Below are 15,460 nucleotides of genomic sequence, written 5' to 3' on the forward strand. Positions count from 1 at the left end.
TGACAAAGAAAGGTGGGATTGTGGTGAAGTGTTAAAGGATGGAGCATTTACAGAAATGTAATTATATATGTACGACAAGGACTGTATAATTCAGTTCTAGTTTTCTCAACATTCATTTTCAGGTGCTTGAGCTTAATCCCCAGAATTTTGATTAATGTTTTAATTACTTTATAGTGTACTCAATAGTCTTGCTGATACTGTGGGAATGTTTATGGTATTAAAATTCCATCATTTAGTTTGGAATCTAACTTTTCACTAGAAATAATTAAAGCATTTTTGGTAAATATAGATTTCATCAGTATGTTATTTTCTAACTTAACAATAACTGAAAAAAAAAATGTTTTAGTGCACAACACGATTACTAGAAAATCTCTGAATTGTTTCAAAATCAATCACATGTGAAAAAATGTTTATTTCAACTAGAAAAAAAATTTAGAAATCTGTGATCCTCTTGTTTTTGACGGCAGATGTGTATAACTGTTTACTAAATTCAGTATATGCATTTGCGATATTTCCTTTGGGATTTATCACACCTCAACACCAGGTGATTCAGATTTTTCCTCTCCAACATTCAGCGTTTCACAGGTAGCGACACATTAATTGAGATGTCATACCTGCAGACAGGTAGAGTTTGCCACTGTCAGTCCCGTTAGCTACATATCTGTTAATTATCCCAGAGAGCAGAACCATACATTTCATACTTGATACCTGCAAATGAAAACTGTGGAAGCATGGCTGCCATCTGGCATCACTCAGTCTTTAGAGACCATTTGCAATGTCCTAACCACAGTCTATCTTTGGAATATGTATAATTCATGTGGAGAAAAAAGAAAAAAAAACGTCTTAGCATCGTGGTTAATATTTTAAGTGATTTTGTGTGACATCTTGTGACACGTTTGGCGAGGGTATAGTGTTTGTAAAAGGATATTTGACTAAAGATTTACTGGAGTGTGTTGGCTGTGTCAATACCAGGGTTAACCCAAGTAATACAGTGTCAACCATTCATGGAGAACAACACCTCTCATTTCACTGTGTCAATTCCTCAATAATATTGTAAGAGATATAGGGATCCTGTCCCATTGTGGGCACTGAAGTTTCTGGGAGGTACATTAACACTGGGGATTACATTTCTCTATGTAAGTAAACAACTTGTCTATAGTGTTTTTATGAGGACTTTAAGCAACTTGTTACTTTTACTCTACAAGTTGGTGAAAACTTCGGTTCTGTTATTTTGTGAAAAGGAACTGTAGTTTTGTTTGGACACTAAGGACTCTTAGGTTGTGATTGAACCCAGGAAGCTTATTATATGAAAACAAATTTAAACCATACATAGCTTTAAGGTTCATTACTTTATAGAGTGACATGTTGTGGGAGGACAGATATACTTGTACTGTCTACATGTAAATCTCCTGACTTATTGTAAATGTTATATGGAATTCTCTATTTCTCATTACTAATCAATAATTAACACATAAAAATAAACAATACACAATTGGATGTTTTACTTTAACTCATAGTTTTTAGATTTAATTCTGAAAATTTAATTACTCAAATTTTGAATATTTTTTTCTGACATTGATTTCTTATTTTCTTTTACAGATTTTTTGTGGTGAAGAAATAGAAAAGGATTATGGTGGAACAGTAAATCTGGATAAAGTGTCTTAAAATAACTCCCATCATGTGTTATCTCACTTTACTGGTGCTCGTGGTGACTTGGGTAACTCAATGTCGTGCGGAAATCAGTTTTACGATTTTTGAGGAGCTTCCGATCGGGGATATGGTCGGAAACATAGCACTTGCTGGGAAATTCAATGAAAATCGAACAACTGAGGAATTCAGCGCTTTGGAATTTTCGTTTTTGGAAACTAATCAAAATACAAATTATTTCGACCTGAACATACAAACTGGAATTTTGAGAGTGAAGAAACGAATTGATCGCGATGCCATCTGTTCACTTGTATGTGATCTCACCTTTGAAGTGGCTATTCGATCGAGTATGTCACAGGAAATTTTCTTCCCCACGGTAACCGTAGTTGTAGAAGATACTAATGACAATGTCCCAGTGTTTGAACATACCAACTGGAAGCTAGAGATTCCAGAAAATGCAGCTCCAAATTCTGTGTATGATATTATACCAGCCACTGATAATGACACGAGTCTACAATTCTCAATCAAGCAATACACCTTGTCTCCAGTCTCCTCCCTGTTCACTTTAAACGTGACAAAAAAATTAGATGGAAATTTTCTGGTACAGTTAATTGTGAGGCAGGCACTTGATCGAGAGTTACAATCATTCTATCAGATCTATGTAACGGCACAAGACGGGGGACCAAACCCCAATAGTGGCCAAATGTTGGTGAATATTTCGGTAACAGATATGAATGATAATCCCCCGATATTCAGCGAGTCTGTGTACAATGTCACTGTCAAAGAGGACACTCTCCCAAACACTTCTGTCCAACGGGTCAGTGCTACTGACAAGGATGCAGGGGATAACGGACGTGTGACCTACAGGATAATTCCGACAACGGACACAAATATTCAGGACTTGTTTCGTGTTGACCAGACTACTGGAGATCTGTACATTCTTACCCAGCTAACTTACAAACCAGGGGAAAGTTACACCATGATCATCGAGGCGTCAGATCACGGCGATACCCAGAAAGTCACACAGGCTAGAGTAAATGTTTATGTGGAAGATTCTGGCAACAATCCACCTGTAGTTCGGATCAACATTTTGTCAGGATCTGGAAATGTTGTGTCAATACCAGAATCTGCTAATATTGGTGCATTTGTGGCACATGTTAGCGTTGAAGATTCAGATCAAGGAGAGAATGGACGTGTTGATTGTATTGTCTCTAGTGTATTCTTTAAAACAGAGAGTATTCCGCCAGGAAAAGGGTTTAAAATCTTGCTCAACCAGGAGCTTGATAGGGAGACTGAAGTCTACCACAGCGTCACAGTTACATGTCATGATTTTGGTTCTCCGGTAATGAATGTGTCCGCTAACTTTACAGTATCTGTTACGGATGACAACGACAATGATCCCATCTTCATCAAAAACCCTTACACAGCCACAATTGTTGAAAATAACCAGGTCGGTGACAAGATTGTTCAGGTATCGGCGCACGACATTGACGAGGGTGTTAATTCCCAAGTCCACTACTATCTACACAGTGACGCCGGGTCAAACTTCGCAATTCAGTCAGAGTCTGGAGTTATCACGGCCACAAACTCCTTTAATCGTGAACAAAACGTTGATTTCAAGTTCAAGGTGTTAGCTGTGGATCGTGGTGATCCACCACGTACAGGAACAGCTTCTGTGTATGTTGTTGTGGAAGATGAAAACGACAACAAACCTGTGTTTAATCAAACAATTTTCGCTTTCGATATTTCGGAAAACCAAGACTCGGATTCATTTGTGGGGAAAGTGGGGGCAGTTGACCTTGACAAGGGAGATAACTCACGGATTACATACTTCATCTCTCCTCAGGATGAGTTGTTGGTGCCGTTTATTGTTTATCCAAATGGAGATATAAAAACGAGTCAGCAGCTGGACCGGGAGTTGCAAAGTCAGTATAACTTTGTAGTGCATGCGATAGATCACGGGGAGCAGCCCCTTAATAGTACAGCCTATGTTACTGTGTATGTGATGGACACAAACGACAACGACCCTGTGATCATCTACCCCAATAAAACCAATCATACGATATGGTCCAAGTCTGGGACCTCACTCCCACTCACCACAATTCAGGCCTATGATGTTGACGAGGGTTCTAACAAACAGCTGACATATTACATACATGAGGGCAATGATGATGATATGTTTCTCTTACATCCAGAATCAGGGGAGCTGTTTCTGAACAGGAACTACCCCATCAGTAAAGATAAATCTGTGAATTTGGTGATATGTGTGAAGGATGCCGGTAACCCAGTTAGAGCAAAGTGTGCCCAACTTACTGCAGTTATTACCGTTAACAATGCCACAAATGCCAGCGCCCAACAAGAGTCTACCAGTTACATCACAATATCAATTGTTGTTGTCATAGTAACGGTTTTAGTGTCAACTGCTATCATTCTGACCATTTTCTTTTTGAAAAAGTTTGATGGAAATCGTCGAAAGCAGAATGGTCCTCTTGGTGTTCCAATGCCAAATAGTTATTCAGCATCTCCAGCATCATCTCAACATGATGTTAACTTTGATGCAGAATTCACTGAAAGAAAGAAAGAGGTGAAATTTTCTCCAAGTACTAGCTTCAAAGACGGCAACAATAAAGGCATGAATATGCAGTATCCGATAACTACAGATACCAAGGCGGTAAGTACATACCTTTATAGATTCATATCGTGAGAAAGTTTATTCCTTCAATTATTTGGGAATAATGTTAATCTAGAATTTAATCAGGAGAAATAAGGCATGAATTAGTAATTAATTACTGGATTAGGATTATCTATATTACAAAGACAATATTAATCAATAGATCTGTAAAATTTTAAGAGGAAATGGATTACCTTTGTTAAATTAATACCAATTTAATTCAATTTGTCATTTAGTTTGAAATATTTTTAAATTATAAATTTACATCAATTATTATACTGAACTCTCCCAAATTTTTTAAATAGTTACAAAGAATTAAAAATCCCTCATTATGTACTACACATGTATGAATTATAGGTGAAATATTTTATTCAAATAAATAATAGTTAGTGATTGAAATATTTTTCTAATAAACTAGATGATCGGATCTAACATAACTAAATTACAGTCATAATACAATTAGTTACACATTTCACCCAAATTTTAGCAAATTGTGGGGAATAAAAAGTAGGGGTAATTGAGCGGTGTACTGAGCTAACTAGTAGACAAGATGGTCGCCCCCTGTCAGGGATAAAACTTGGTCTGACCTCAGTCTTGACCTCCGGTCAGTGTTGATGGATGGAGGTGACACCCCCTCGACAATTACAGCATGGTGACTGATGTACATTGCGATGTTAGAGATTTGGGGGAAAACAGGCTACACTCTGTACTAGTCCACGGCAGATGAAATTTTGGAACAATTTCTCATTTTATCTTACTTCCTATTGTTTATTGTTTTGAAAAGTTTCTTTTTCCTCGTTGATTCAATCATTGGCTTATTTCTTGTAAAATCATTTATATTTTTTTTTTGTTTTTTGTTGAACAATTGGAATTTAGGTGAAAATGCCAAATTTGTATATGATGGTTGCAATCCTGTATAAACATTACAATATCAATCAATTTTTTATTAATTAATTTGAGATATATTTTAGTCAATTTTATGGTAAATGTATTTTATCAAGTTATCAACTATGTTTGTCCTTGGAATAAGGACATGAGCAGAAAAGGTTTTGGATGGCAAAGGAAGTAAAAGATATGAAATGTTTCTGATGATCTCTGGTAGTACAGCTACACCACAGTCAGAATTTATTTTATAAATCTAAATACAAACAACTCCACCTTTTTGACACTAAAGATACTTATATTTATTTTGAGTCCTGTTTTAATTATTCATACTTAGTTTTGTTACATCCGATTTCTGTCTAAGTTTAAGGAAGGATTAAAGAGATGAAAACACAAACATACATTAAACCATGAACAAATTGGTGCTAATACACCCCGTTATACTCTTACTATCTCAAAAAGAAAGCTGGTTCTAGCTGCCTGGAGGCTGTGATATGTCTAATTTCTTCAGATTTAGGCGGGACCTGTTTTTGTTGATAAAGAGATTTATTTCCCCCACAGGACTCAAAAGGATATATATGTAATCCACAAGCTAAACAGCTCCGTTCTCATTGGCTAATTTGAAGCGGTCAGTTTGTCATGGTCAGTTTGAATTTTCTGGCTATATGCAGCTTTAGGGAGCTAGCAGTCCCACAGATACTTATGCAGAGTGATCATACAGCAAATGTTTTTAAAGTAACCAGACCCAATTCAGATATAGCAGTGATACCTAAAAATTAGGTCTACTGTATTGAATAATTATTGTTTTTAATGAGAATCATTTGATATGTAGGCAAAAATATATTTGAAAAAATAATTGGGTATCAATATCACATATGTAGATGACATCTTATAAATCTTCAAATTTGGTTTGAATTGGTTAATCTAATCTTGTACTACAAATTGAAATTTGATACAGGTAGACATGTAGACTGAGGGTTATATGTTAACACAGGAAAAATGATATCCTGTTGTGTAATACATGTATATCATAATTCTGGTTATACACAGCTAATCTCTGATCATACAACATGCATGAGTTCTAAACTAGATAAAATCTCAGTGTTACATATAATAACAGGGTCGCAGACATTAATGACCAGGTTAAACTATACAATAACATTGTTCCTGTTTTCATTTGGGTTTCATTTCTAGTACTGCCCAGCTGTTGCCCATTTTAACATTGTATATACGGGTATATGTTTGTGTTTGGCATGAAATTATCCTCACCCTATAGATATTTCTGAAGTGTTCCATACATTTGTCTCGGCCTTTCATTACACATACCGCCTGCCCCTTTAATTTAAATCTGCTCTGAGAGTGGGTCTATACAGCGCAGATAAAGTACTCTCCACTAATCTCTCAGGTAAATACAAATAAATCAGGGGAGGTAATTCATTAGCGTGAAATGTTTTTATTTGAGATAGGAATACTCAAGCAGGCAGGAAATAAGCTGGACATTAGTCCTAATTGGTGGCCAGTATTTTTCTAACATTCTTAAGCCTTAACAGTTATCTTCGTGCTGATTTTACCCATTCCTGTCTGTGTCACGTATCACTGCTTAATGAGAATATATAAATTTGGATTCAAATTCAAAACTTTGTCAGTTTTTACACTTGTTTAACTGATAACTGTTGGTTTTTTTTTATTGCAAATCGATGGGAATGAAATATAACAAATGTGTGTAAAAGCTTTTTAATATTTTAAAACTTCCAGGGATTGTATTATAAGGATAGCGTTACATTTTCAAATCAAGTTCTATGTACATATAGCAAGGCAACATGCGATACACTCATTATGTCAATGTCCATGTCATTTCAAAGTGTTTTAATTCAAATTTTATGTGAAAAATTTGTCAATAAATTGTAATTCAAACCCATTATTACCCCAAATAGTATTTGAATGAAAACAAGCACACCTTTTTTTTCTGAAAGGGGGTTAAATCACCTGGATGATTTCTTGTTTTTTACTCGAGGAAATGGCACTTGTCGGAATATCTGTGACAGAGGATTCAGCCAAATGTATCCGAAAATAGCGTGATTAATTTGTTTTGATTTCAACAATATCACTATCACTATTACAATGCTTGGTAATGAACTTTAAAGCATGTTTGTTTGTGTTTAAAATCCATTTTTTTTCTAATTTCGAATAAAATGTGTGTAAAGTTAAGTATTGGAATAAATTTCAAAGATAAACCTACTTGGTATAATCGTATTTTATCTAAAAATTTTATTTTTGACGGAATTATGTTTTTATTAGATAACTCTGAAAACAATATGCTCCAGGATTCAAAGTAATTTCTCTCGACCTCTAACACCGACATTGTCAACACATCATCTTTATATACTTTAATCATGAACTAATTACATCTGTATGAATATTCATGAAGACATTCTCCGATCAAGTTTGTGGGATATTTCATAATTAGGATCCATCATATCTGTAATCCATTATTTATTCTTGAAAAGGAAGTCTGCCTGTTAGCATGTAATAAATATGATATATTGGACAAACATTAAAAATACTTTTCTTTTCTTTACAGGGTATGTACCTCTACGACACTGTACAAGCTCCAGAAAATAACCGCAAAAATACAGAACAAACTGCACAACTTAACGCCCTGCATCTCCAACAATTGTTGTTTAAAAGCCATCAGCAGGACCAAGAAGAGGTAGGCTAACTTAAAAATGCAATTAAATCAGTATTTTGACAAGATTGTGGACGTCAACTGTCATGGATACTGCTCTTTAAGTTTGATATTTCCAAACTTGTGGATCAGGTTTTTTCAAAATTACGAGAAACGAACATCAGTTTTGTAATACAATTTCATCAGTTAGGATGATTCATTTTAGATCAAATCCTGATATCGCAATTTTCCGTAATCTAGCCGTCAAACGATCGATTTTATTGTCTAGCTTCAAATAAAAACAAGTTGTCATGGTGATGTCATTAGCAGAACTAAATATGTAGTAAAGCATAACGTATAACTAGACAGTCGTGCCTTCAGACTTTACACATCAGGTAACATCCAACTGAATAATTTACTGTGAACACGTCGTTGTGGCTGCTGAAACAATACTGTCACATCTGATCTTAGTGGGGACCTAATCAATATTACCTAACTGTGTAGTGTAGTGTTATGTCATGCGGGACGTCCTAGGATTTTACACAAGATCGCTCATCCATAAAAGGTTGTAAAGTCAACAATGCTTCATAATCATCAAAATAAGTATGATTTCTGTCCCAAATGAAAGAAATTCTGACAAAATATAATTTTTTCCTAAAACTGACTAAAATGGTTATTTTTGTACTTAGTTTTTGCATGCTTCATATTTTGATAGCCAAGTGCTCCACCAAGGGTAGCTCATCCTAGTGACAGCAACAGCGATACTTCAGGGGAGACAATTCCCAGCGACAGTGGGAGAGGCGGAAGTGAAGATGAAGTGCCTAGTAGCAGTCATGCTGGAGGTGAGACAATACTTGCTAGAATTTTATGGCCTTAACCATTTCCATTGGAGACAATATAACTGATTTATGGAACGGTTCATGTCTACATATAAATGATATTACTAGATCTCTATTTTGTCCATGTGACTACTTTGGAATTCAGAGATGACATCATTGAAATATGCATTAATTATTTGATTTTATTTCTATTTTTAGATGACTCAAGATCTTTTGATTGCGGATCTTACAATTCTCATATTGGGACATTCCATTCTCCTCCAAACATTCCGCCGCGAAAACAGAAGATTCCTCCAGAGATACAGACAAAGATTTCAAATAACAGGCCCTACCCATCACAAACATTCATGGGACCACATCGGCCATATTCCATTAGTACAGAGCACTTAAATGAGAAAAAATTAGTGTCTAATTCAGTGCAAAAGGGGCAAAAAAATGGACCCTATGTGCGGTCAGCACCAAGTCATTCTAGTTTTTCATCACCTCATACACAATCTTACCTTGACAGTAAAGCAAAGCCATCAAATTTTAACACATGGAACTACCTACAACCAAATAATTCTGGCAATTATTCAAACATTTCAAAAGACAGAGACTATTTTAACCTTCGACCAGAGAGCATAAGTACATGTCGTTCGAGGGATGATGACGATGACGCAGCGACGACTACGTCGGGGAGTTATACGATTAATCCTGAAGAGCTCGAGGATGATTTGTATCGACCACATCAAGATATGGTTGTGTAGTAACAATCGCAGCAATGTTTTGTGTCAGTGTACAGTTGTTACGAGTTTTTGTTACCTTTTTCGTCACCTTTAATGTGCATTTTAATCAAAAGTTTCACCGTGGGCATGTTACATGTACATTACTATATTTGATGATTCATCTCCTGTGATAACTAACGACATAGAAACACTGCTTCATGTTTTGATGATTACATAGTGTTACTGATCTATGATTAGAATCAGCTCTAACCCATAACATAAGTGACTATCAAGAATGTTAATAAATGTTTGTTAAAATTGAGATGTACTCATCCATACAAGTTTCCTGCTAACCGTTTAATCAACATTCTGATACAAGTCTGGTACATCAGAATATTAATTATTTATTATAACATGTATGCTCCAGGGTAAAGATCAAAAGATATGTCAGGTACGATGCAAAATGTACCTTCATTTATTAGATTCTGACGTATTTATGGTATTGTGACATCATCAATAGCATGACCCACTTTATTCACGTTCAGATTGGTATAGAATTATTTATTCATTACTTTCACTAATATCGTGGAGATAATTTGTAAATTATTAAATGTAAATTTTAATTTAGATTTATTTAAATAGACCTGTTGTCAATACTAGTGTCATACACTACCAGTGTGGTGGGTTTTTTACATACATGTTAATCACAGCTGATGTCAATTAATGATTTAATACTGTACCCAAAATACCCTGATTGGTTCAGCATTACAGATATCAACAGATGCAGCCCTTTGATCCCTACAACATAAATGGTATACTTAAACACAGATTTACTGTTTTTTAAAGACATGAAAGCTGTTTCAAGGATTGATCTCTTAATATTAGTGGAAAGAGGAGTTTAAATGTTTGCACAAAATCAATGTACAATGTTAAGGGGAGATAACTCTCTTCACAAGTAAAGATTGTATTATATACTGGAGATGTTATGTACAGCTAACTTACATTACATAAAGTATTGTCCACCAGAGACACAAATTTCTTTGATCCTTATTTATCACAATAGGGTGTAATGATCCTTATTTATCACAATAGGGTGTAATTGACCTCATTATTAGGATATGTATGGCAATGTGCCATTACATATGGGTGCTAATATAAATAGTTCTATTTTCATAACAAGGAGACTTATGTTGCTTTAAATATGCATTCCATTTACTTTTCAAGAAAATCAAAATATTGTGGTTTGACCATTATTTCAAGTTGATATTTTGTAAAGATTTGCTTTTTATCAAACCCATGTAGAGTTGAAATGAATTATACAATATATTTCAGTCATATTTTCAAGATGTAGATTTTTGGAAACAGTGAAAGCATAGAGTTGTGAATATAACTGTAAAAGCCTTAGTAATACTATAAGATATTGCAATAATACATGTTGTGATAATACCATGTTACCTTGTTGTTTTGTCAGATTCATGACATTAATATGTTGTTTTTGTTGTTAAAATTGTGCATGATGATTAATTATTGAGCAGCTAAATTAAAACAATTAAATTAATTTATATTTGTTTGTCTTTTTGTATAATCAGCTGTAGTAACAGCCTCGTCAAGGTTCAGTCCAATTTCAGTCTTTTGCACAACGAAAAAAATGAAGTTTGGTAAATAATAATAAAATAAAATAATTTTACAATATTTCATTGGGAAAAAAAAACAAAGAAGTCCATGTTGTTTCACAATTATGAAATGGGGACAACAATAGAACAGAAAAAAAACATACACATACAAAAAAATTAGATTAGATAGGAACGGAGACTCTAGTAAGTAGCATTTCCTTCCTAATGTCCCTGAATGTGATAACAAAGAGAAAACAACTCTGGAAATGATACAATAATTGGACATGAAATTTCAGTGACAAACAATACATGTCACCTTTGTTGATAGAGGTCACTGTGGTATCACTTGATGTCACTATCCCACTGATGAAGTTGTCTTATACACGGAAATGGTATCCTACATAGCGTCTTGGGCATCTCTGAGGAATGGTTGGTGTCGGCAGAATGAGTTGAAAGGAAAACAAAACGCCCTTATGGTCCCAACAGTAATAGCTTCCTACGACCCGAGAATTGATTTCCCGTAAATAAAGTGGGTTCTACAAATATATACATGTACATTGATGATTTTTTCTGAAACACTGCATTTTTTTTGCATGGAATGCCGGTACGAAATGGTAAATGTTTTATGAAAAATGCTATATTGATTGTTAACATATTTACAATTTAAATTTTCATCACCAGAGCCTGCAGATGATCCAAATATCAAGTCATTTTTGGGCTACTCGCAGTACTCAAATGTTTATAGTCTGCTTTAAGTCAAGCTATTTCGCATAAAGAATTTCCCAATCAAAACGTTCAGCCATTTATCTTCTCAAAACATCACATAAAGCATTTAGCACGACGTTCGATTCCAAAATGACGCGTTCTTTTCATTAGTATTATAAAGCTTCCTGATAAATCTTAATATGAATTATTACACCAAGACTCTTTGTAAACATCACAGGAGTTTCCAGATGATGCTAAATTTTTGTCGATCACGGACCGAGAAGAAAACAAAAGTCATGGTATGGTTTACAGTTCGAGTGAAGCGTTTCGCATACATTTTAAATCCGTGACATATTTTCACGTAGCATTCAGCAAGTCTGTTTCGCCTTCAATATTTTCGATCATCCATTCGCCAGAAAGTTGAACCGAACGATGATGTAACCCTGTAAAGTCTGACAGCATTATTTGGTACAAGGCTTTAAACATACTGATAATAAAAAAGAATATGCCCTGTCTCAACTTATATAAATTTAATGAAAAAATCTAAAGTTTGGACGAAACATCTTATTGAGATAGTTTATTTAACATTTATAGTTAAATGGGCGTGTCCTTATGAGACACAATTTTAGAATTGATAAGAAATTAGCATTCGCTCTCTGGACTTAAATTATCACACGTATAACCCGAGCAAATCAACATATATTATGTATGCTGACTTGGAAAAATCGATTTCAGATAAATTAGTGCACAGAAAATATATTAACATGGTGCCATATTGGGTTTATTGCGGGCGCCACTAGTAACAGGCGTATCAGTTTCTTACAGACTGGAGAAAATAAATCAATTTCGTCTGAAATCAGCATATGTATTCTAAAAATCAACAACTTTAAAATCCACTTCAGATTAGAATCGGATCCAATTCCTTTGGGATTAAAATAATTGGTGATAGCAGTGTCAATCTCTATATTTCATTGAATGTGTAGATCTATTTTTACGACAAGTTGACAGATGCTCAGGTTTCAATTTCATTCTTGAACTTTCGAAAAAAAAAATTTAGGGACTGTTCGCAGATGCTTATTTATTTATTTATTTATTTAAATAATACTTTCGGGATATTTTTTCTCTGATTTATAGTTGAGAGGTTTGTTGTGACCACAAGTTAAGACGGTTAGAGGCGGGTTAAGGGGAGGGTGAGGGTGATTTCAGTAGTTAGTTACAGGTTTGTCCTGTGCCCGACTCTTCCTATCACTAACCGTACAGGAGAGGACGATTTATTATATGCTATAGACACTCGCCTATTCACCCTACCCCAAAGGTCATCCACTTCTTAACCTCTTGATAAAACAGGATATTTTAATCATGTAGTAATCTGTAGTAACAAGTATATTTTACGAATGTGTCTAATAATTTCAATATCTTTCACGAGTGCCCAGTACGAATAAAGTCACGAAATTATCAGCAACGCATGCGATATTTGTTATTCCTGAATTCTGTTTGATAACATAAATACTTTTTTTAAAATTTTGTTTCAGTCTCCTTGTTTTGTCAATTTTACAAGATGAAACGTGTTCAAAAGCTCTATTTTTCATTACAGTTAAAAAAAAACAATTAGTTTCAATATTTCTAAATTTCGCTGGTGAAAATGTAACTATCAGAGGACCTGTAAAATGATTCTAACAGAAATGGACACGTGACCCGAAATGATATGTGGTACGGTTTAACGATTCAAATAAAGACTGGTACAAACAGCGTGATAATGGGATTTATTTTCAACATGTTACAAAAAGATCCTTATACTCAAAGATATTCGATGCTGGAAAGAGAAAATAAATACTTGGATGCAACGTCCCCTGTATAAAGTCCTATGTAAAGTTTAAGTGTGCAAAAAAAAGTTTTAACAACAGGTCCTGAAATCCCGGTCAGGTTGAGTAAACGAGACACAGAACTACATATCCCATATAAATATCTTTTGTTTTTAACTTGAATAATTAGAGATGCTTATTTGGCAGGACTGTTGGTAAAGTTGACAATGTTTGGTGTCCTGGTCTTTATGTAGATAACGAGGGTAAGTATGATACGGCTATCTTAATCAGGTAAAGACAGCGTACTTTAGATAAAAGTTATGTAAACAATGGTGAGAATGTGAGTCTGGAACACTGGATTGATGATAGAGCCGATAAGTTTGTTTGTGACAGGATTCTGGTGACATGTACTTATCTCCTGTAAAAGTCACAACAAACAACAGTAGACTGATAGTATCGCGTGTGTCGCACAGCTTTTATTTATACCAATTAATACACAAATATTAGGCTGAAAGGTCCTGGGAAAGTTTCCTTTATAAAACAACAGTTCATCCTTCAGTAACAAAGAATCTATCAGAGCATTTCCATACGACCGTGGCTTTTTTTACTTTGGGTTAAAGATAGATCCAACACCCAAGAGTTAGACCTAGATATTATATTGTAGTGAACACGTACACTCCCAACTAATGTGCTAATTTGTAGGGGGGGGGGGGGGGGGGGTAGAATATTGTTGAAAACTTGTTAAAGGGGGGGGGGGAGGGGGTAGAATATTGTTGAAAACTTGTTAAAGTTTCAGGAAAAATAAATGGAAAAAAAAAGAGAGAGAGAGACATCGTTAACATTGCTCTGAATATTTTTGTCATACATTTTAAAAACTTTTTGGTCTAGATATATCTTTTAAAGAAGTAATTTAAGAACCATTTATAACCTACCATGTATTTTACATCACCAGAGGGAATTAGAGAGACGTACACCACTGTACCATGCCATTTAGTGTTTTATTGATTTCTGGAAATTTTAGTCGTTACATCAAGACAATACGGAAAGCAACAAAGGTGACAAGTAAAGATAGTAATTTTTTGTAGATATTGTAACCCTCACGACATCACAGTGGAGTTTACGTAAGTTTATTAAACCAAAACATGTCTGAACATTGTAGTTAATCAGACGTTTTGTTGGATAAAGATTTATGTAAAATACGAGAGCCTTTCTATCTGGTTTATTCATGGATAAATTACCGACATTTGGTTTACGGCCAATGCTTCGCTTTCATTCTGATGTCCGTTATCATATGTACAACACTTACCCACCCCAATACGCTAAAATTCTTCATCGCTTCCTTCTGTCGTGGATACTAGAAGGAAAGTTTGCACTGTAACATATCATGGATTCAACGTATGCAGATTTTGTGACATCAAAAAAAGTTAAATAAGGTGTCAACGATTTTTAATTACTAAAACTAATATGGACGTGTGATCGAGCATGTAAACCGTGTGCAATGTCTGGTGATTCTACCAGATAAAAACGGTCGGCGCGTGCTTCTTTCAGCTCAACATTCAGCTGACGACTCAAAACGAAGAGAAATCGCTCGGGTGTGGCGAAGGAACCGCCTCAGTTAATTGTCGGGTGTCAGATATTCGATGGATAATCTGGGGTAAAGTACAACAACGACATTTTAAATATTAATCAATATAATTATAACTACTTTGTTAATCGATAAAGACAGGGGTCCATAAGGGATAACTGGGCGAGCTTATAGCAACAAGTAGGACCTATAGGATATTTTTATATCATTGTGCAAAATTGTTTGTGGAATTGACAATAACTTACCTTATTTATAAAACTAATAAAGTGTTAAAATATTGAAGAAAAGTCAGTTCCTTAGTGAGCCTTAGTTATCACTGAAACCTTGTGATATAGACGAGGATCCAG

At 34.8% G+C, this 15,460-nt stretch overlaps 1 protein-coding gene across 1 annotated transcript; it reads left to right on the top strand.

Annotated features, from left to right (window-relative positions):
* The first annotated feature begins 1,678 nt into the window (after positions 1-1,678).
* LOC132553121 (protein dachsous-like) lies at positions 1,679-9,450 on the top strand. The gene is made up of 4 exons (XM_060217333.1): positions 1,679-4,318; positions 7,782-7,910; positions 8,581-8,707; positions 8,903-9,450. The coding sequence occupies exons 1-4, from the start codon at positions 1,679-1,681 to the stop codon at positions 9,448-9,450; spliced, it is 3,444 nt and encodes a 1,147-aa protein (XP_060073316.1).
* Positions 9,451-15,460: the final 6,010 nt, after the last annotated feature.

Source organism: Ylistrum balloti, unplaced genomic scaffold (assembly GCF_031769215.1).
Source record: "Ylistrum balloti isolate Yb309-2 unplaced genomic scaffold, AGI_CSIRO_Ybal_v1 Utg370298, whole genome shotgun sequence".
In the NCBI taxonomy this organism is placed as follows: Eukaryota; Metazoa; Mollusca; class Bivalvia; order Pectinida; family Pectinidae; genus Ylistrum; species Ylistrum balloti.

Excerpts from the sequence above, each read along its gene's own strand:
- LOC132553121 (XM_060217333.1), top strand. The coding sequence starts at position 1,679 with ATGTGTTATCTCACTTTACTGGTGCTCGTGGTGACTTGGGTAACTCAA. Across the intron at positions 4,319-7,781 it reads TAACTACAGATACCAAGGCG|GGTATGTACCTCTACGACAC; the intron begins GTAAGTACATAC and ends TTTTCTTTACAG. Across the intron at positions 8,708-8,902 it reads TAGTAGCAGTCATGCTGGAG|ATGACTCAAGATCTTTTGAT; the intron begins GTGAGACAATAC and ends TTCTATTTTTAG.